Source organism: Chrysemys picta, chromosome 6 (genome assembly GCF_011386835.1).
Source record: "Chrysemys picta bellii isolate R12L10 chromosome 6, ASM1138683v2, whole genome shotgun sequence".
In the NCBI taxonomy this organism is placed as follows: Eukaryota; Metazoa; Chordata; order Testudines; family Emydidae; genus Chrysemys; species Chrysemys picta.
This window is the reverse complement of record NC_088796.1, coordinates 24,001,773-24,023,836: the sequence shown is the minus strand read 5'-3', so window position 1 is coordinate 24,023,836 and position 22,064 is coordinate 24,001,773. Positions and strand designations below refer to the sequence as shown.

Below are 22,064 nucleotides of genomic sequence, written 5' to 3'. Positions count from 1 at the left end.
TCGCCTTCCACTGTTGGTGAACTGACATAGAACATTTTCTTTTTCTTTTTTTAGTGAATGAAAAGCATAGTCAGAAATAGTCATCAAGTCGAATCTAGGGTGACCAGACAGCAAATGTGAAAAATTGGGACAGGAGGTGGTGGGTAATAGGAGCCTATATAAGAAAAAGACCCCAAAATCAGGACTGTCCCTATAAAATCGGGACATCTGGTCACCCTAGTCGAATCATGTGCAAAAGGCTCTCTTGTATTTTTGTTTCCTAATTGCTCTTGGATGGTTTTTCTGACTGAGCTGACGCAGTCGTGTATGTGAGTTTCCTGGCAAATAAAGAAGATGACTGTGTCCGAAAGATATTTCAGAGTGTGAATTCATAGCCTGTCCATGTCTAATCAAGCAATATAAACCATTAGCCACATGTTCTCCCTTTCCATCACATTTCTTCACACTTAAATGAAAACATGCCCACCCCCACCCCCAAAAGTGTCACATTTTTAAATGCCCCCAAATAGAAACCACAGGAGTCCGTTACATGTGGTGGCCATTTCCAGCATACAAATCAATTTTCGTTGTGGTGAATAATGCTTGGTTTGTTTAAGGAGGCATGACTGATTTTGGATGAAGAATCCTGTCACTTTGGCATTTTCATGGTTTTATTTATTGCGCACAAACGTATAAAACTTGGTACTGGTCTAAGTGCCAAGCTTAACAGTGGAAAGGACCACGTAACTACTGATGCAGTAAACAGGCTTCTCCTTCTAAAAGACATTTTCTGGACTCTTGAGAAGTTGTTATTTTGAGTAACATGGCAGTGAAGGATTTCATCACCTGGCATCTGCTGGCTTTGTTTTTAATTCCATTTTGCCTGTGTCAAGATGAATACATGGAGGTGAGCAGAAGATCTAATAAAGCAGTGGCCAAAGTATTGCAAAGTCACCACCAGACTGGCCATAAAGGTTCCAGCAGCAGGGAAATTTTGAGACAGCGGAGTCAACTTATAGAGTCAACTATTGATGATAATAGCACTTCTACAGACCAAAAAGCCCAGAGACCAGAGGTAGATGATGTAGCACAGACTACCTCAGACAGAGTCCAGGTACTCTGAATTAATCTTCTAAGAATAACTTTGAAATCGGATTTTTTCTAAGATTATGAATGATCCATTTAAGTAAAGAGGTTTATTAATGCTGCTTATTGGTCTGTATGCTACTGGGTTGCTCACAGAATCTTTTAATGAACTGGTAGAGCCAGGAGTTGGGTGGGGACAGTGAGAACACAGCCAGCAGCCCACTGTTCTGCTGAAACTTTGATTCTATGCAATCAGATATGGTGAGATACAGTTTCTCAATGATTGAAAAATATTTTTTTTCTAGTAGACTAAGATTTTATAATCTATTTAGGACATTGTTTGTATGTGAAGAAAAATTATGAAATTGGTAAACAGTTGATATTCTGAAGGATACTGTTCAACTGGGAGAAAAGAATCCCAGTTTACTTGAAATGTATGTATAGAAAAAATACATCCTTTTGAGCTTGAGAAAATCATTTAAAGCACTAGCGAATATTTGCAATGGATAGCCTCTAAGTTGGACTTTGTTTTGTTTTTAAATCCTGGCAGTAATACTGCATTTGAGACATAAGTAGGTATGATATAACATGCTATATGTGTATTTGCTGCCCTTTTTATTTTAGTGGAAAAAAAGAACTGGAATTAATGCTTCTTAAATTGACTGTAGAGTTTGCTTTTTATTAGGAATCACTTATGCGTTTTACATAGCATTTTATATATTCTAGTCATTAGCTCCGAGCAAAGGGAAAGTTACCTCACCTGGTCATATGTAAAATACTGCAATCCAGATTTTTTTTAGAAAAAGGAAAAATGTTGAAGGGGATAAGATGAAGTTTTATTGAGCAGTAAACAAAATGGAAAGTTTTACCTCTGCTCTGGGCTGGAGGTTTTGTTGTCTACTAAGTTTTACAGTCAGTAACAAAATGAGAGTTTTATTTCCCCTACTGAATGCAAATGATTGAGTCTTTACATTTCAGTTGACAACATTATATAATTTTTTTCTGTCTCAACCCTGGATCCTGAATTCCCAAAAGCAGAAGGAGGCAGATGTGGGATGGATAATAATTGTTTCGTGACAAGTAGAAATGAGTTTTGATTTTAGGTAATTGTGATGGGCTTAAGGAACTGAAGCAGATTGAGATATGGCAAAACATGACAATAAGTTCAAAATACAGCAACGACATTTCCTACAGTTAAATGGTTATACAGCACAGCATATAAACTTCCTTTGTTACAGAACATTAAATTGAACTTCTGTACATAAACAGTATAATCAATGAGGGTATATTATAACGAGCCAGCTAGTGTTTGTGTGTTCCACTTCTTGCTATTGGATGGAATACTATGCAACTGCATACCATAGACCCCATGCTGCTAATAATTAAAGAAGATTCTCCTTTAGCTCAAGAGCTAGTGGCCTGTGCTTTAAGAATTGACTTTTAATTTATTTTTAGTAATATATAATTTAATACAAATTTGTTATAATTAACAAAAAAGGCCAAATTCAGCCCTCTGACATATAATACCATTGAAGTCATTGGGAGCTGCATGTATATCCAAGGACAGAATTTGGCACCATGTATTTAGATGATCTTTACATTTACAGTAATGGAACTACTTATTGAGCAAGAGGGACTTGGCCAATTGGCACACAGTTGACTTGACTGCAGGTCGTTCACGTCCACCATTCCTGTGTCTGGAAAATAATCTCCCATGGGCAATGATGCAATCCCACTTCTTGGCTCATTTAAAACTAGATCAAAGACTAGCAAATGTACACTAGGGGAAATCCAGCATGGAATGGCTGATTTAACATGTCTTTTCCATCACTAGAGACTATGCATTCTCAGGTAGAGAGGAACAAGCTGCTTTTGCGTTCACCCAATTTTGGGCTGCTCCAAGGATCAGTATGTCCCTCAATGGAAACAGAACAGCCAGCAGCTGTTTTCCTTTGAGCTGCTTTGCCACCTGCAACAGCTGAGAATCCGGGTAGCTGCATGTGCCTTGTGGATGTCTTGCCCCTAGAATGCCCCCTATGTCTCCAGCTGTTTCATTCAATGACAATGCCAGGAGAATTCATCCCCCAGATGTCTAAGGAGCTTGTGAGGTGACAAAGAGGGGCCAAAGAGAATAGGCAAGCCCCTCCCTATGCCGAATTTCCACACTGCTGATAACATATGAGCTGTGTAGCATGATTTCCTCGAGCCCTGTAGCTGACAATATGTATGGAACAGATATAGATACAATCTTCTTTCTGTTGCTGCTTGATATAATTGGAGTGCACCTTGACATACTGGCTTTTTGCTTGTGTTTTTGGTGGTTTATTTATTTCGTTTATTTTGACAGATGACATGAATCTAGAAGGAGCCGGAAGGACTTCCATGCCCTTTTATAATGAGGTGTGCTGGCCCTTTAAGCCTAATGGGGGACAGAAGACCCCATCCTAGTGATGGGGGTGTGAGCACAGGCTCAGGAACCCGCCAAAATTGGAGGAGAGGAGGTGGTCCTGGGGAATTAGCAGTGGATTGGAAAGATCCCAAGACACTTACTTTACGGGCTTGGCATCAGGAGCCCTGCTGCACAGGGTGGGGCAGGGCTCCCCTCCCTCCTGGCCAATCAGGAGGAGCTCTCAGAAGGAGAGGCATATATATATGCTGCCTTCCCTCTCAGAACAGGACGTGTGCTGACAGAGGAAGGAAGGCAGACCCAGGAGGCTAAGCTTCTGCTGGAAAGAATAAAAGCTCCACAATCGGCAGGAGCATTGGATTTGGGTACAAGCTATGGGGTTGCTATGATGGATGTTGTATTTGGGACACTGAGGACTATCTTGAATTACTTTGGTCTGCTGACCCGTTTTCAGAGCTGATGATTATCCTGAGAAAGACTATATGGGGCTCCCAAGGCACCCTTAAGAGAGGGGACAGATGGAGGGTGCTGCAGAAACACCTCTGGCTACAAGAGGGAGCCAGGTGAAAGTTGTCCCCGCCCCACCCATGTACACCAGTTTGCCCCCTTCTTATTCAGAACAGGACCCATGGTGGCAGGTATTTATTTAACTTCTTGTTTTGGACAGAGTAAAATAAAACCTTAACAAAAGCCAGCAAGAAATGGAAAAATGTCTGTGTCGCCAGTTATAATTGGTCCATAGGTTCAAATTAGAGGAATTTTATTGACTATTTAGCTGCCTCCTAAACTGATAGATTTCCTAGCTGTCAATCTAAGAAAACTCAAGTGTATAATGTTCAGAGATCCAGCAAATATCTTCATTTTAATCTCGTCTCTCCCCGGAAATCTGTGTGACAGGTGATTTTCACAAGCTACTGAATTCAATTTTAGGAAAAAATTCCACAGGTTTGCCGTGCAATAGAATTTATAAGGACTTTGACAAATGAGTCTCAATGAATCTTCAGATCCCATTTCAAGGGTTAGAGAAAGTAGCTTTACGTTATTCATCATTCACATTTAAGTCTCATATCCCCAGATTTTTACTTTAAAACATATTCATTTGCACAGAGTTCTGTTTTTCCTCAGATTAAGAAAACCTAACCTGAAAATTCTTTGTTTTGGGGGCATTGAATATGAACAGATTTTTCACTCCTATGTCAAAAGATTTTTTAAGTCTAATAGGACAAATCTTAGGTCAGAACTTACACAAGTACTCCACTGAAGTCAACAAGACAACTTTTAAGTCAGCATAGCAGGGTTTGGCCCATTTTAAATGTAATGTCCTGTTGAATTCTCTGAGAGAGAATAATGATGTTGCTTGAGGATATCAGCAATCTACTCTCTCTCTTAAAGCTAGGCCCAGATCACACACTTCCCTACGGAGCCCCTAGCCTGCAAGCAGCATCAGGAACCCCCCTAATGCCCAGCTCAAATTTAAAGCAACAACTTGCAATTTTAACAGTTTTCAGTACACGACAACTCTCTCTCTATTCCTTTCCTCTCAGCTTCTTCTTTCTACTTCTGTCCTAAGACGTGAGGCACTCATGGAGTGCTGAAAATGTGACAGAAGTTAGTCACATCAGCCCCTTTTTTCTCTAATCTTGCTCCCTTTATCCTCTTCTCTACCTTGTCTTGTCCTTCTCAGGTATTTTGCATATTTTAATCCTATTGATTAAAATGATATGAGTTAGCCAATGACTCAGCGGTTTGTGGACTAGAACCAGGAAAACATACAGCCATAATTCCAAATGGCTCAGGAAGTTATATTTATCTAGAGAGAAACCACCTTTTGCAGTACTGAAATGCAACCACCTCCTGCATGGCCATCGCAGAGGTTCAACACTGCACACTTACATGTAACTGTTGTTGACAGGAAGTGAAAAATACCATCTCCAGCTGAAACTGGAGAGAATTTAGGTAAACGGACTGCAGTGATTCAACCTGAATTTCAGATACTGGCTCTAACAAACTAGTCTTATAAAAAAGGCCATAGAATCCTTAATTGATTTCTAGTGTCAGAAGGTCTTCAGAAGAGTTCCACCTACCAAAGAATCACTTCCTAAAGTACCTTTTTAAAATTCTTTATGATCTCCCATCTAAATATCGACAAGAAGAGAATTAATAACCAAACAGCCATAGAGGAAAAGAATTCTGGTGACATAAGTCAAATGAACCAAATTTGTGTCATTTGTCACTTCAGTAACAGGATGGAATTTCTTTGCGTTACCGGATTGCACAGTCATTATTTTTCCAATATAGGATTAGTCTGTCTGAAGCTATTTTAAAAAAAAATTCTGATAGACTAGCAGAGCATTTATGTGTTGAGATTACAAATGAGTTTTGCACTATTTGGAACATCAGTGTCAAATGACAATGGGAATTGCCAGCTTTTTCTGCAGGTGGTTGAAAATCACATAACTCCCCCAAGTCACTTATTGAAGAACCTGACATGAGTGGGTTGCCAAGTCCACCAACCATTAGTGGATTTGGGCTTCTTTTTTCCAGGGCTGCTATTCTTTCAAGTTGCAGATTGTGGGTTTGGGGCTTATTTTCCAGAAAGAAAAAGGAGGAGCTCAACTTCAATTAACTCATCACAATCCTTGTAATTTTACTGAATCAATATGAATATTTATATGAGAACCCTTTGCAGTTATTAAATCTACGTCTGTGAATGTGAAGCCACTTGTGTATGCATAAAATAAATTGGAATTCCTTTCGGATGAAAAGCACTATAAAAATATACGGTGTTATCAAACTTTCTTATACAATAAATGTTGCTGCATATAACTCATGCTAAGTATATTTTTACTGATACATCGTTGCACTCATCATATGAATAACATATTGGGTAAGATTGCCATCATCACACACACACACAGAATATAACAAAATGCCCCAAATGTTTTCTTTCCATTTGAGGTTTAGATTTTCAGATGCGCCTGCATACTCTTGCAAATGCCTGACTCACATACTTGCAACCCCTTATTTAGCCAGGCACATCCACTTTTTGTGCAGGAATTCGAGTTTGCACATGTGCACACAGTTTTGAAAATCCAGCCTCATATTGCTTCAGATTTAGCCGAGTAAGTTCTCCCCATTGACGCCTAAGGCCCTGATTCTGCAGTTCTTTGCATACCGGCTAGCATGCCCGCACCAAGGGCCACGGAAGTCTATGAGAATTCATGCAGGCATTGTAGTTTGCCTGCATACAGCAAAATACATGATTGGAGACTAAGTTTAAAAGTTCTATCATTTTTTAGTAACTTGATCTTATTTATTTAAGAATATTTTTTCAAATGGGGGAAACTGATATAAAAGTGATGTTATAACTCAAGAACAACTGAAAAAATTTCAAAACCAACCTCTTTAGGGACAGACCAGGCACGGAAGATTTCAGTCTCAAAGGAGAAATGTTCAGAAAGCTTGTGAGCATGTACAAGCAGGGGGCTATAGTGGAGACCCTGCTACCAGGATGCAGATGTATGTATAGCAAATACACTCTATGAATGGTTAATTTAAAACCTATGTTTTTGCACTCAGCCCCCTCAAAGTGGACCTCAACATCCAGACTGCAGTAGCTGCTGCCGTGGAGAGTTTGGATTTCGAGGCTATCAAGGGCCACCGGGACCTCCAGGGCCTGCTGGGATGCCAGGTAAAAGTGTCACTCCGATGGATTTCTGATCAGTCGAACGGCAGATTGTGAGTGTGAAAATCAGAGATTGGCCCAAGCAAGCGGCTGAGCTTGGATATGGATTTGGATCCAGATCCAAATTTTCCCATAACCTATGTGGGGATTTGGAGTCAGGTTTTAGGTTCCAATCTAATCAAAACCAATTGCTAATAAAATTAATCTCTAATGGATCCATCATTAATGAAAGTGATGTGTTTCTTATAGCTTGTAGGCCAAATTCTGCTCTTTGTTATATGAGCGACGCTTCCACTGAAATGAAGGGGATGTGCCCTATGGTGGATATTGCTTTTGTTTTCTTTGTTTTGCAAAGGATGATTTATAAATTTCCAAGACAGGAGCCATTTCTTCCCCAGATGTGCTGCAAACATTTACAGAGGAGACACACTTTATATCATAGAATATCAGGGTTGGAAGGGACCTCAGGAGGTCATCTAGTCCAACCCCCTGCTCAAAGCAGGACCAATCGCCAGACAGATTTTTGCCCCAGATCCCTAAATGGCCCCCTCAAAGATTGAACTCACAACCCTGTGTTTAGCAGGCCAGTGCTCAAACCTGTATTCTCCCATGGGAAAACTCACGTTTGTTCTTTCTTTCTTGTCTTTCTTAATGTAAAATAAAAACCAGTTTGACAGCCAGAGTATGATTTCTCTTGGGCATAGAAAAACACAGCACTCTAGTAATGAGCAGAATTTGGTCCAGTGTTTGTATGTGTGTGGGTATGAAAAGAGAGGGAGATATATGGAAGGGGAAAAGGTGATCAGCCAGTGGGTTTAGGTTTGCTTTAGCAATTATCTTCATTAAGATGATTTATAACACAATTGTGGTATATATAGGATTGTGTCACAGTCTGGGTAGCTTGCCTCAACAGCCTGGCTTTTTTCTTTTTAATTACTCATTCACTACTTTCATTCTTTCTGTCTCTTTCTACACATTGCTGACAGTAACTCTGGTTCTGGTATCCCTATTAAATATTTCTTTAAACGGACTGTTGATATTCTGGTGGTAGCAGTTTCCAGTAATGGTGAAGTGTGTGTTGTATGAAGTGTTTAAATAAGCAGCTTTGGCTGGCAAAAAATGTAAAAAATAACATGTTACTTTGAAATTTTTTGGCATTAGCCTGTTGTAAATAAGATTTATTATGTGAATCATCTATCAACCCTTTACTCTACATAAATACTGTATAACTCTACAGACATAGGGGAACTGTCATGGTGAGGCTTTTCATAGAGAAACATGACTTCGTATTTAGGGAAAGTAAAGTCATAAATATTTAGCAGCTTAGAAGATGGAAAAATGTTTTGCATTATACCCCTCCCCAACCCGCAGTGCCAGTCAGTATACTGCAAATACACAGGATTGTATTTTGCAATATGGACCTATTTATGCCCTGGTCCAATGTGAAACTATAGCTTGGCCAAATTCAGTGTTTTTGTCTTGCTTTCTTGTCAGTTGCCATAGATGGTGGCTCAGTATACCAGCAATTTCTCAAGTAAATATTGGGAAGTGTAGGATATTATTACCAATAGCAGTTACTGTCTATGTAAGGGGGACTGTTATCATTTTGAAATTAAATCAGCAGAGTTTCATCATGGATCCTTGGCCTTTTCCTACACTTATCTAAAGTAACTTAAGCAGCTTTTTCAAACCTAACTAGTCAACCATAGACTGAAACATAGACAGAATTGGCTGCATTAGCTGGCCTGTGAAAAACTCCCCGAAGACAGCCTAATTCTTTGCCCAAATCACTTTTGATTGTGCAGATGCATTAGAAGGCTATTAAACTGCTTTTCGGGGTTACTTTGAGGAAAAACACAGCCGTTCAAACAGCGAGCCTTTATTCAAAGGGAAAATCCAAACAAATCCAAACTGTTCAGTGTACTCAACTACCAAACCACCTTTACTTTTGACAGCTCTGCAACACTCGGTTCCCTAGCAGTCCCCAGGTCCTCTACTATTAAGAGCTAGCACTAAAATCAAGCAATGGCCTGAAAAGTCTGCATTTTATACACCAGCACCTAAGTCACATGAGCCTTATTCCTTAAAGGTGTTTGCACTTTCTTTTTTAAAGTCCCCCGCCAAAATCCTAAAATCTCTTAAATCCACCAGGTTAGCCCCCTAGCCATTTTTTATTTCTTGGTATCTAAACGTGGGTCTTATTATACTGAAAAGAGGTTTTGTTATAGAGCGAGGGTGGGAAGGGAAGCACCTTGTCATAGATATGATTTGAGAGAGAGACAGAGAGAGAGAGAGAGAGATTATTTGAACTGATCAGAAAGCTTTGATTGTTTAAAGGAAATCATGGAAACAATGGAAATAATGGAGCACCTGGCAATGAAGGAGCCAAAGGTGACAAAGGAGACAAAGGGGACCTGGGACCAAGGGGAGACCGTGGCCATCACGGACCAAAAGGAGAGAAGGGTTACCCTGGGATTCCACCGGAGCTTCAGGTACAAAGTCTTTAGCATGTGTTTTACAGTATAGCTTTCTTTCCCCTCTCAAAGACAGCACCCAATTACCACAATACAGTTCTAGACCAAGCCCACTTGTAACTGAACAACAAGAAGTATGGTGTGATATACACACTATTTGTCATTATTAAGAAACATGTCCTGCAAGTATTGCCAGAGTCATCCTGAAAAAGTGTTGCCAGGTCATGATCTATCTTTATTGTAAAAAGCAAACAGAGAAATGGTTTTTGGACAGAGGATAAACCCTTCCAACTGGAATAGCTGTTTATTGCCAGTTTTCATGTAATGTGCACATGATAAAAGAACAGTAAATGACACAATCACATTTTTATTAACATGCATCAAATACATATTGGTGCACTTTCTGGTTCATGTTAAAAAAAACCGCAAAACAAGAGGTACCAGGGTCCAGACTTTTACAGTTATTTAGGTGGCAACTCCAGTCAGTGTTTCAAGGCATAAGGGACAGATATTTAAAGGTATTTAAATGCCTAAAGATGCAGTTATGCTCCTAATGGGATTATCAAAAGCATCTAGGCACTTTTGAAAATCCCACTAAGCACCTATCTGCATCTTAGGGCCAAATTTTAGGACTATTTAGTGCCTAAAGTGACTTAGGGCTTGTCTACACTTACATTTTATAGCGCTGTAACTTGCTAGCTCAGGGGAGTGAAAAATTACCCCCCTGAGCGCAGCAAGTCTGAGTGCTTTAAAGCGCTAGTGTAAACAGGCTCCAAGCACTGGGAGACGTGCTCTCAGCACTTGGAGCTAATCCCCTCATGGAGGTGGATTACCAGGAGCGCTGGGAGAGCTCTCTCTGGGCACTCGCACGCGACCACACTCGCTCTTCAAAGTGCTGCCACGGGACCATTCCCACGACAACGCTTTGAAATTTCCAGTGTAGATGGCTACGTTCATTTTCAAAAGTACCTTAGGAGCCTGAGGGCTTGTGTATATGGAGAAGTGGCAAGGGGTAAACAGTGCACCGCCATGCCATGCACTAACTGTGTGAACTCTGCTGCTGCACACTAAAAGTTCTCTAGCGCACACTGACCTACTCCTGGAGTAGATCAAAGTGCACTAGGAAACTTTTAGTGTGCAGTAGCAGAGTCCACACACATAGTGGACAGCACGCTAGTCACTGTAGATTTACACCTCAGTTTGCTGCACACTAACTGACCATTTAAACAAGCCTTAAGTCTTGTTGAAAGTCAATGGGCCTTGGGGGCATAAGTACTTAAAGTCATTTTTGAAAATTGGACATAGCTGTCTGAATCATCTCAGCCTTGCAGTGCTCAGAGGAGCAAGGCTGAAATTCCTTTAAAAATCTGGGCCTAAGTGCCTTAAGAGCATCTATCATCTTTATGATCCAGTATCACCAACACGGTTTCCTGCAGCATGATCAGCACAAGCCCGGTGCACCACTGAAGGAACTAAGCAGAATATACAAAAGGAACCTAGACACAAACATTCCCTAACTTTGGGGGGAGGGTGGGGGGGGGGGAAGTAGTTTGATGAGTTTACAGACCCAAACTTTGTAATCTGGGCCCATCTTTAATTCAAAGTTATGGTTCCACAACAACCATAACTCAGTTATGTTTTTGCATATACATAAAAGATATGAAAATTAAGAGCAAATACACCAGTACAAATTGCTACATATGTGCAGTGTGGTGGCAATAACTTTTAATTTTCTGTAATTAAATTCTCAGTCATAATGTTGCATCAAGATAGAGTTCTTATACTGAATAAAGTGCAGCTTGAAAATGTTTCCAAAACTAATTGACATTTGTAATACAGCAAAATAGCTGGAGAATGCTTATAAAGATCATTATCTGGGAGGAATTTTATGGTAGAATGATTTGAAAAACATCCTTCTTACAATTATTTTCCTTCTGGGTATTTTTCTAACTTTGAAATTAGCTATCAGAACTGTTACCAATGTATATGTTTTGGCGGTAATTGAAAACGTTGCTGAATAACTGAATATCATGCCATCAGTTTTTAAGTAGAATTTCCTCATTGCTTGTAACAAATCGTTTTGCTTAAAAAGTATCAGCCCAATATAGCCTATAGTTTCTAAAACTAGATTATGCTTTGGAATGTTGGAGGGGTAGGGGGAGAAGGGGGAAATGTTTCCATATATAATGCTTTTAAAACCAGGACTATTTTAAAAGAGAATGAATCCATTTCTGATCTGCTATGTTGAAACGAGACAAGGTGGATGAAAGGCATTATTTTTTGCTTTTCTGGTTAGCTCCAGAAGAACAGATTAGAGCTGATTAGAATTTCAAATGGCATTTGGACAAAAATTAATCCATTGCATAAAATATCACTCTGTAACTACTTCACATCAATACAATAACTTAACTGAGTTCACTTTTACCAGCTTTTCCGTCTATCAAATGCATGCGAAAATAGAGAAATCAGCCCAAACTGAACCTCTTTGAATTTCTGGTGGGGGCTTAGGATTTCAGTCACAGGATCTGAACCTACTCCTGTGGTTTTGATTCTTTGATTCTGAAGGGGTATTTTTTCTGGTTCTAGTTCATATGTTCTCATGAAAACAGCCTTTTCCTATGAGACTTAATGCTAATAACAAATACTTAGCGCTTATCTATATGTCTCAAAGCACTTCACAGAAGTTAAGTGTTTTGCCTAGCAAGTTTGTGGCCTTCTAGGACCCAGGTCTCCTGACCCTCAGTCCTATGCCCTGTCCACTGTCCCAAGCTGCCTTGAGATCACAGAAACTAAGAGACGGCCCATTTCCCTGCCTAGGCAAAATAGTCGTTTTCTAGTATCTTGTCCAGCGTAGTTTGAAATGTCCCAAATGAGGGGACATCCACCACTTCCCTTGGAACATTCTTCCACAGCCTAATATATCTCACTGTCAAGAAGTTTCTCAATCTAAATTTCCCCTTTTCTTAGTTTCATCCCATTATGTTCATACAAGCAGACTGAGCTAGCATGGCAAAGGAAGTTGGAGCAGATGGTAGAGGATGAAGAATGTTGAACCTTGGACAGTGCAGCTTGAGAGGCCCTAATCACATGGCCTCAGAATTGCTTAGGCCATTTCTGATTGGTAGCTAGAAAGACACAATAACATGTATGGGGTTTACTGAGCCTTATTTACAGCTAACATTGAGTTAAAAGCAGTAACTGAATTAAATGGATTTGAGGAACCTACGCAAGCCAATGTTATCATGTTTATGCTAAAATACCATACATTACATTATAACTTTTCTATCATATCACTCTAAGCTTTTAAAGTAAAAGTGAAATCGAAAACTAAGGCCCTAACCTGCAAACATTTACCCATATGATGTGCTTAACTTTATACACACACACATGAATAGTTCCATTGAAGTTAAGGAGCCTAGTCCTCCTGCAATTGATTCAATAGGAGTTTTGTTACTGGGGTTTAACGGCAGTTGGATCAGACCCTAAAAGAACATCTCTGTAAGGAAAATAAATAGACTGCACATGTCAGAAAAAAGCCTGTAGGTCATGTTTTTATAGTCATCCTTTTCCTGCTCATTAACCACTGGTTAAATCAGACGTATATTTTTATAGATTGCATTCATGGCTTCTATGGCAACCCATTTCAGCAATCAGAACAGTGGGATAATCTTCAGTAGTGTTGAAACCAATATTGGAAACTTCTTTGATGTTATGACTGGTAGATTTGGTGCCCCAGTGAACGGTGAGTATTTATAAAGCAAAGTAGTGTAAATTTCTGTCTGAAAAAGTGTCAGTCAGATGTTGATTAAAAGAAAGATCTAGTCCCATTAAAATTAAAGGAAGTTTAGCTATTGACTTCACTAGGAGTAGAATTTAACTGCAAGTACTCTTGGCTTTGCCTCAGTTTGGGGAAGTTAGGAGTTCAAGACAAAGTTGAGAGAACTTTAAGTAGTAATTTTTCAAATAAGAGCAACTGTTATCTGTCTTCATTGGTGTTCAAATCTTTGAGATGAGTTTTTAAAACATGACTTTGGAGTTTATAAATGGGGGGAAATTTATAGCCGTAGAAACTGGTGACTTCCTTTTATCTACAATACAAGTAAAGCATAGGAGGTGGCAGTGCAAATTTTAGCACACTGTCCGGGCAAGGTGCATCACCTCTGCCCTGGAGGGACAATTTTTAAGAATAAGTACGTCATTTGCTCTCTGTGCCTGGTTCTCATTTGCACTGTGGCCTGGTCTACATACACAAGTTGTACTGCTTTAACTATACTTTAAAGTGGATGCAAAGCACCTTTCCACTCCTTTACACAGCCAGAGCTGCAAAAAGTGGCTGGAGCGTACATGAGAATCCGGCCCTCTGGTCCTGTTTTGGCTCTGATCCTACAGACACTTATGCACATGTGTAACTTTACTCATAACAGTGTCCCTTAGAGGTTAATGGAGCTAGTCATGGGAGTAAAGTTATGCACCTACTTAAGTGTTTGCAGGTTCAGGTCCTTAATTCTTAACTTATTTTCTAGAACCATACAGTGATGTCAGTCATAGTGGGTTCCTGTAGATACCTGTGTCCCTCGCAAGTGGAAGGAGATCACATGTGCAAATCACAAGAATATGGGAATGATTATTAACTGATGATAGTGAGTCAGGAATTATTTCTGATGAAGGTATGATGAGGAATTTGCAATTACTTTGGGTCATTTCCTTCAGATTGCTGAGTGAAAACAAAATTCACTCTGCGGGACAGTATACACATGGAATTTACCACTCACACTGACATATGCAAATCATGGCTAACTTTTCCATGTCAGGCCCAGGATTCTGCAGCAATCTCTGCCCAGGCTGAGAGCTCTGCCCAAACAGAACTCACAGCAGGATTGGGACCATAGTCTCTAAAGTGCCACATATAGTACTTTATTTTCCAGGCCATGTCGTTTATGATTGTATATCAAAATAGCATCCACAATATAGCTAGATACTTTCAAACACAGAAAAAGATACAATCCTTGCCCTGAAGAGCTAAAATCTAAAAAAGACAAAGGGTGAGCTAAAGGGACACAGTGTACAAACAAAGTGATCAGGGTGATTAGTGCCATGTGTCATGTTTGTCTACATTTTTTAAAAAGTATGTTGTGGAGACTGTGTTAAGAGGGGAAAGCAATGAGTTGATAGGAGCAAGGAAGCAGGAAAGGGAAGGGAATGGGGGAGGTCATTGGACTGGATGTTTTAGTAATTTTCTTCTCAGTCTGGGAGGGAAGGCTCTGCCATTTTTAAGTAAATTTATTTTATTTGGAACTTGACTTCAGTGATCCCCTGTGCTCAGTGGAGCATCAGATGACAGAATCAAATCTAGGTTTGGCTAAAGTCAAAGGGAAAACTCCCAGTGACTTCACTGAGGCCTGGTTTTGGCAAAATCTCCTCTCTTTTCTAACCAACAAACACGTCTGCGGAATGTATCCTACCACCTCCCTATGTAAAACACACATGCATGTTGCGCATTATATCTTTTTCAGGGGTGTATTTCTTCACCTTCAGCATGATGAAACATGAGGATGTGGAGGAAGTGTACGTGTACCTCATGCACAATGGCAATACAGTTTTCAGCTTATATAGGTAAGTTGAGAGATGTGTGCTCTTCACCATGCTAGACAGATTTGCATGGATGTCGGTTCTTACTACACATTCTGGAGGGAACGTGGTAGTATGAAACACATCAGAAAGAAACAGCCTGTGGAACATTTGCCCTCCTAGATTCATAGTTGTGTGTCATTACTAGAGATGTGCCTGAGACTAAAATTCAGTCTTGATTAGAATTTCCCCACCACTGGGGAAGGAGCTAGTGATTTTGTCACATATACGGAGCCCTGGTAGAATTCCTCTTTGGCTGGACACTCCCCAGGCTGTTGTTTGGAGTCCACCACACTGTAGGGTTACCATATTTTGTGCCTCCTAATGGAGGACACTCCCGGGGGCCCCGCCCCCGCCCCCAGCCCCGCCCCCACCCCAACTCCGCCCCCTCCCAAAGTCTCCGCCCCCTCCCCTGCTTCCCGCGAACATTTAATTCGCGGGAAGCCTGAAGCAGGTAAGGGGGAGGGTGTGGGGGGGAGGAGGCGCGGCCCCGGCCGACCACTCCCGGCTCCCCGACCCCGGCCCGGCTCCCAGTCCCGCGGGCCCGGCCCGGCTCCCCGACCCCGGCCCGGCTCCCAGCCCCGCGGGCCTGGCCCGGCTCCCAGCCCCGCGGGCCCGGCCCGGCTCCCCGAGCCCGGCTCCCCGACTCCGGCCCGGCTCCCAGCCCTGCGGGCCTGGCCCGGCTCCCCGAGCCCGGCTCCCCGAGCCCGGCCCGGCTCCCCGAGCCCAGCTCCCAGCCCCGCGGGCCCGGCTCCCCGGCCCCGGACTGGCCCCGCGCCCCCGGCCCCGCGGGACCGGCCCGGCACTGCGACCCTGGCCCGGCCTGGCCCCCGGCCCGGCACCGCGCGCCCGGCCCGGCTCCCGGCCCGGCACCATGCCCCCGGCCCCGCGACCCCGGCCCCGCACAAAGAGGCCCCGGCCGAGCCTCCCGATTTTCCTGGACATGCCCGGCTTTTGGGGATTTCCCCCCGGACGGGGATTTGAGCCCCCAAAAGCCGGACATGTCCGGGAAAATCCGGACGTATGGTAACCCTACCACACTGGGCTCCTAGTGCTTTAAGCCTCTTGAGTCTGAACAGAGTCCAGGAAGTGCCCCTTCCTGGGGGAGTCTAGGCTAATTCTTGGGGTGCAGTTCCTCTGTTTAGCACCCCCTCTGAGAGCAGAATCCCCAAAGTCCAACTGCCTAACCCTTGGGACCAGTGCTGACCCCTCAGGCTTCCTGTAGCACACCCTCTTTCAGAAGGGCAGCCATGTGGGTGCTCTGGGTTTACAATGTAACTCTTCAGGGGCACAAGATAGCGAAAGCAAACAGACACACAGGCAGACTTTACACAGGATTCTAAACACCAGTACTCTTTACTTAGCAGCATGGGGGATGGGGGAAGCCAAGCACATCTGTACTCATCTCCCTGCCTCGGGGGCCTCACCAATTGTGGAGAGGTCTTTGGCCTTAACGGAGTCCTTTGCTGTACCAGGATCCTTCTTCAGAAGCTCATGGATTCTCTTCAGAATCCTTTCCCCCATATGGGTCAGTTAGTTTTCTCTCACTTTGGCTGGACCTTTATTTAAACAGCACACCCCTGCTACAAAAGCATGCCCCTCTCTCCTGCCCAAAGCTTTCTATGTGTCTCTCTGAGTCCTCATGTTTATATGTCACCCTACAAACACCTGGTTTCTTTATTCTCCTGATGGGTACTTTCCTGCTTCAGCCAAGCCCTTTGTTCAAGGCATTTCCACCCGAATAGACAACCACGGAAGATTTAATGTCTGGTCTGGCAGAGACTGCTACAGTCCCTGTCTGCAAATGGTGAATTCCACATTCTGACATCAGCCAGAATTTGTACACTGTACATAGACAGATTCTCCAAATGGTCACAGTTTTGATCTGGGGTTGTGATCTAATGGTGACAGATTAAAATAACAATATTCATCCCAGGTTGATTCTGATGCACATGCCATCTAAATGACAGCCTTACTGAATGTTACAATAAAGCAAGTTATACTAAAGAAAGATGAGGTTTCAGCTACAGTGCTATGGATTAGTAAGAAGGCTAAGTGCTGCCTGTACATAATGTCATTGTGTCACAAGGTGGCTCAGTCACTACCTGGTGTGCCACATTGCCTGGCCTCTTTCTTGGGCTCTTAACCACAAATGCACACCAGCTTGTTACCCTTTCAGCACCTGTGTATTTGTTCTTCCCTTGCAAAGTATAACAGAGCATATTGCAGGCTTATAGCAGGAGGAGACTTCCATGCAGCCTTTTCTCCTTAGCCCAGCCTCACCCTCTGAGCTTCCCTCTACTGCCTGTTCCTCCTCCTTATATCCTCCCAATTACTGAGCCAATTGCCTTATTAGCCCAACAATTGCCACCCAAGGGTCAGTAATCCTCAGCAGAAACTAATTAATTGACTTCAATTAAGACTGCACTCTGCCCAGTGCTGCACCAACCTCAGTGACCAGGGTGCTATTAATCGTGTCCTGTCACACATTGCAGAGAATTTATCTCAGCTAAGCAGATTTTGAAGTTTTTATTTTACTCATGCGCTCAGGAATCGTAAGCCCTTGGCAGTATCCAAAAAGACAGACTTTGAGCCCAGTCACTTGTTCATCATATGGTTCAGAATTTGTAGATAGCTGGATATGTGAGAAATCTGGGGATCCATTTGTGATGCTTCCCAAGGGTACCCAGGGTTGTGAGTCACCTTATTACCCCTCGACCTCCAGCGAGAAAAAGATTTCCTTGTGCTGAACTGAATGTCAGCTCCCAGACACTGCCAGATTGTTAGCCACCCAAACAATCTCCTTGGGGCTCTGCCAGCCCTTACGTTGTCTTGCAGGTTAACAATAAGTGCACTTCAATCCCTGAGCCCTCTTTCCCTTGTAGCCACCCCTTTAACCACAGGGCACTCACAGAAATTACCAGGTAAGCTGTCCCCAAAGGAACAGTGCACCCACCAGTTTAATTCAACTGAGGATCTGCTCCAGTATAACATAACAGCACTGAGATATACTTATAGTGAAAGCAATAAATTGTTTATTGTCATAAGTTTATTATCAAAGGCTAAGATTTAAGAGAGAGTGAGTGATGATAATACAAACAGAGATGGTTACCTATAAAACAAAAACATAAAATGTAAACCTGGGTCTCCACTTACCACTAGCTACCTTTCCAATGTAATGAAGTAATTTCACTCCAAGGATTTAGTCTTTTGCAGAACTAGCTGGTTTTCAGTCAAACCAGGATCCAAGTACTCATGAACGTCCTCTTCTCTTTCCAGGCTTTCCTTAGTGAATGGGTGCCAAAATGTCACACTACATTCTATTTATATTCTTCAAGGTTCATTTCCTCCCTGCCCCCCAAGACAATTGCCAGTACTTGCCCTTTTCCCTGTTTACTCTGTGTGTAGATTTTGCTTTCATGGTGTTGGCCTACAATGCTTAATTTACATAGCCAACTGCGAGACAATTGAATAAACTTCTTCTGTCTGACTCAATACCTGCCTTGATTTACAATTTAAAACATAATATACTGAGCAAAACAATGTGCTTTTTAGGCTTAGCATTTTCTTTTAGGTGACTTACTTGATCATTGTTGACAAAATAAAAGCTTAACTCTTTGTAAAATATTCATTTTTAGCTATGAATCAAAAGGAAAAGCTGACACATCAGGAAACAGTGCAGTGCTAAAACTTGCCAAGGGAGATGAAGTTTGGCTGCGAATGGGGAACGGAGCACTCCATGGAGATCATCAGCGTTTCTCCACCTTTGCTGGGTTTCTTCTTTTTGAAACAAAGTAAAAAAAAAAGTGCACTTTTAGGCAGCTTTTTTTTTTCCAAGCTGTTCTGTTTTTTTTCCTGGTCTGTGGCACAACATTTCAACATGGTAGGATCAGGAAAGCTTATCCCGATGCATTATGTTGGCATTCATGTATCAGAGGTGCTGAACACATTGGGTAAATGACATAGATGCTATTTCTCGGAAGGTACATTGTCACCTGGGTTGCACCTAATGGACCGTTACATGTTTCTATTGGGGGAGCCAAAAAAAATAAAAATAAAATAACCCCCCCCCCCCCCCAAATAAAAAAAAAACAGGTGGAAAAAAGGGAGAAAAGGTTTTAAAGAAATTATTTAGAAAGTGGTTTGGGCAGTTTGACCCAAATTTGGTGTATAGATAGATTTTGTTCAGTACGTCAGGAACTGTACAATCCTTAATTCATAGTCCTTTATTCATTCATTTATTCAGTCCTCCATGGAAACTGGCTGTGAATAACTGAGTCGGCTCAGCTTCAGGTGATAGGGGTTTTAGAGGAACAGGCTATAGAAAAACTTTTACAAATAGAAAAAATGTGAAAAAAAAGGTATTTAGGGATTCAGGTGATTGCCCCACCCTCTTGAACCTTTTTAAGATGATCTTGGTAACTTTAGTATAGTTTTCTAGTATGAATTTACCTGCTTCAGGAAAAAAATGTAATGGTTGGATTTCTTAGCTTAAGAGCAGCTCAAGGCAGAGGTTCTTTGGTCTGTGTTATGTAGAAGGTAAGATTAGATCACCAGTTCTCAACCAGGGGTCCAGTCCAGGGCCCCCTGCGGGGCCACGAGCAGGTTTCAGGGCATCTGCCAAGCAGGGCCAGCATTAGACTCATTGGGGCCCAGGACAGAAAGCCGAAGCTGCGCTGTGTAGGGCTGAAGCCCGGGGCCCTAAGACTCGCCACCCAGGACTGAAGCGAAAGCCTGAGCAACTTAGCTTTATGGGGTCCCCTGTGGTGTGGGGTCTTAGGCAATTGCCCTGCTTGATACCCCCTAATGAGAGCCCTGGCTTTTATATGCAGAAAAACAGCTGTTGTGGCACAGGTGGGCAGTGGAGTTTTTATAGCATGTTGCGGGGAGCCTCAGAGAGAAAAAGAACCCCTAAATGATCATAATGGTCTTTTCTGGCCTTCCAATCTATGAAACCTGGTACAGCAGGGTACTAGATTTCAGGACAGGGGCATATTGCCAGAGATGTTTGGAATGCTCAAACAGCACCATGAGCTAGAGAAGCAGGTATCTCATGGAGCTCTTAAAAGGATGTACATTTTAATACCCTCAAGTTTACTTACCATTTTCCTCACGGTCTTTTCTGGAAGTTATGCCTCAAGGATCCAGTATTTCAGGAAAGACATTGTGGTATGGCAAACAAGTCGCTACATTAGTATAGTATTTAGCTGATAAATTGAAACTTTAGCTGGTTCAGTAGACCTGGCCACACTACGCCTGGCTCTGCCCATTTTTGCTATTCCACAGTCTTCATAAACATTAACATTTGCCCTCCGTTCTTCAAGTTTACATTACCTGAAATCCTGTGTTACCCTTAACTTTTTATTTTAAAACTTACTAGCAGTTCCAAACTAGCAGTCCTTACTAATATAGTATTCTATAGTAGTGCAACTCTTTTTTATGGAAGGGGCCCCCGAAATTGCTTTGCCCTAGGCTCCCTGAATCCTCTGGGCAGCACTGGCTCTTCTTCCACATTGATGAAAGGGTAAGCATCTTAACTGGTGATTTGCAACAGATGTAAGGCACCACTAATATATAGGAAGCAGGTGGGATTAGCATGAGTGTAAATTCTGAATCCTAGCAATATTTCTTAGAACGTCTTTTATAGGATAGTGATTACCAATACCAGTACAATAGATTAATGAATTTAAAATCTGACCTCTGTATTTAAATATTCTTGTACTCATTCCTAGTCTACGTAAACTGCCTTTTTAAAATGGGAAAATATTTTGATACTTGAACAATAAGATCTTCATTATTTTTATTTTTGTGCAGCAAACACTGACAAAATATGGATTTTAATTAATTATCATCCAGTAACTTTAGGTTTTGTCTGTGTATTTAGTGCAGTGTTGTACCAAGAAGAGTTTTCATAATCTAAAACCATATTATTTTAAGATAGTATTTTGGTAATATTTTGGCATGCCTTAAAATTAAAAAAAATCATACTACAAAATCATATTAATCTTATTCTTTTGGAATAAGTACATTAGGCACATGTGATATATGGCTACATCCATTAACTCTCATGGTATGAAAATCCTTTGTGTTTGTTGAAAATTCAATTTCTGGTTGTGTTAAGAATGTTTGCTTATTTGTTATACATACATTTACCTAATAAAGACTAATAGTCACAAAATTATAATGGGTTATTTATATCTATATTTACTATGTTACATGAAAACAGCCGAAGTACATTATCCTTTAGGAGATAATAACATACACCTCTACCCCAATATAACGCTGTCCTCGGGAGCCAAAACAATCTTACTGCGTTATAGGTGAAACCGCGTTATATCAAATTTGCTTTGATCCGCCTGAGTGCGCAGCCCCGTCCCCCCCCGGAGCGCTGCTTTACTGCGTTATATTCGAATTTGTGTTATATCAGGTTGCGTTATATCGGGGTAGAGGTGTATATTTTCAGTACATTCTCCTAAGCCTTCATTTAACTTGTGGACTGCACAAAGGCAGTGTTAAGGGTCAAAACAAATTTAAATACCCAACGCCTGATTCTCCATTACCCTGCAGTCTGTATAGTTGTATACACCTGTGCAAAGTGAATGCAAAATAGGTTTAAAACTATGGGTGTGACACTCATTTACATCAAGGCCACTGATGCTGCACTGGCAGTGTACCAGGGTCTTAAAATGGGCATAAATTACATTTACACTAATTTTAAGTCCCGTTTACTTTGCCAAAGGGGTGTAAAGTGGCATTAGTGTAAATGAGAATCAAGCTCTACCATTCTGATTGGATATAATTTTAC

General features: G+C 41.6%; 1 protein-coding gene across 4 annotated transcripts; it reads left to right on the top strand.

Annotated features, from left to right (window-relative positions):
- Nucleotides 1-558: 558 nt before the first annotated feature.
- Nucleotides 559-19,332, top strand: C1QTNF3 (C1q and TNF related 3). 4 transcript variants are annotated; one of them, XM_005303584.5, is made up of 6 exons: nucleotides 559-886; nucleotides 7,052-7,163; nucleotides 9,495-9,649; nucleotides 13,244-13,373; nucleotides 15,145-15,244; nucleotides 18,898-19,332. In XM_005303584.5, exons 1-6 carry the CDS (start codon nucleotides 803-805, stop codon nucleotides 19,055-19,057), a joined length of 741 nt encoding a protein of 246 aa, XP_005303641.1. In that variant the 5' UTR covers nucleotides 559-802; the 3' UTR covers nucleotides 19,058-19,332. The 4 variants fall into 4 exon arrangements, with proteins under 4 accessions (XP_005303641.1, XP_005303640.1, XP_042701353.1 ...); XM_005303583.5 differs by having other exon boundaries at nucleotides 665-1,093; XM_042845419.2 differs by having other exon boundaries at nucleotides 682-1,054.
- Nucleotides 19,333-22,064: the final 2,732 nt, after the last annotated feature.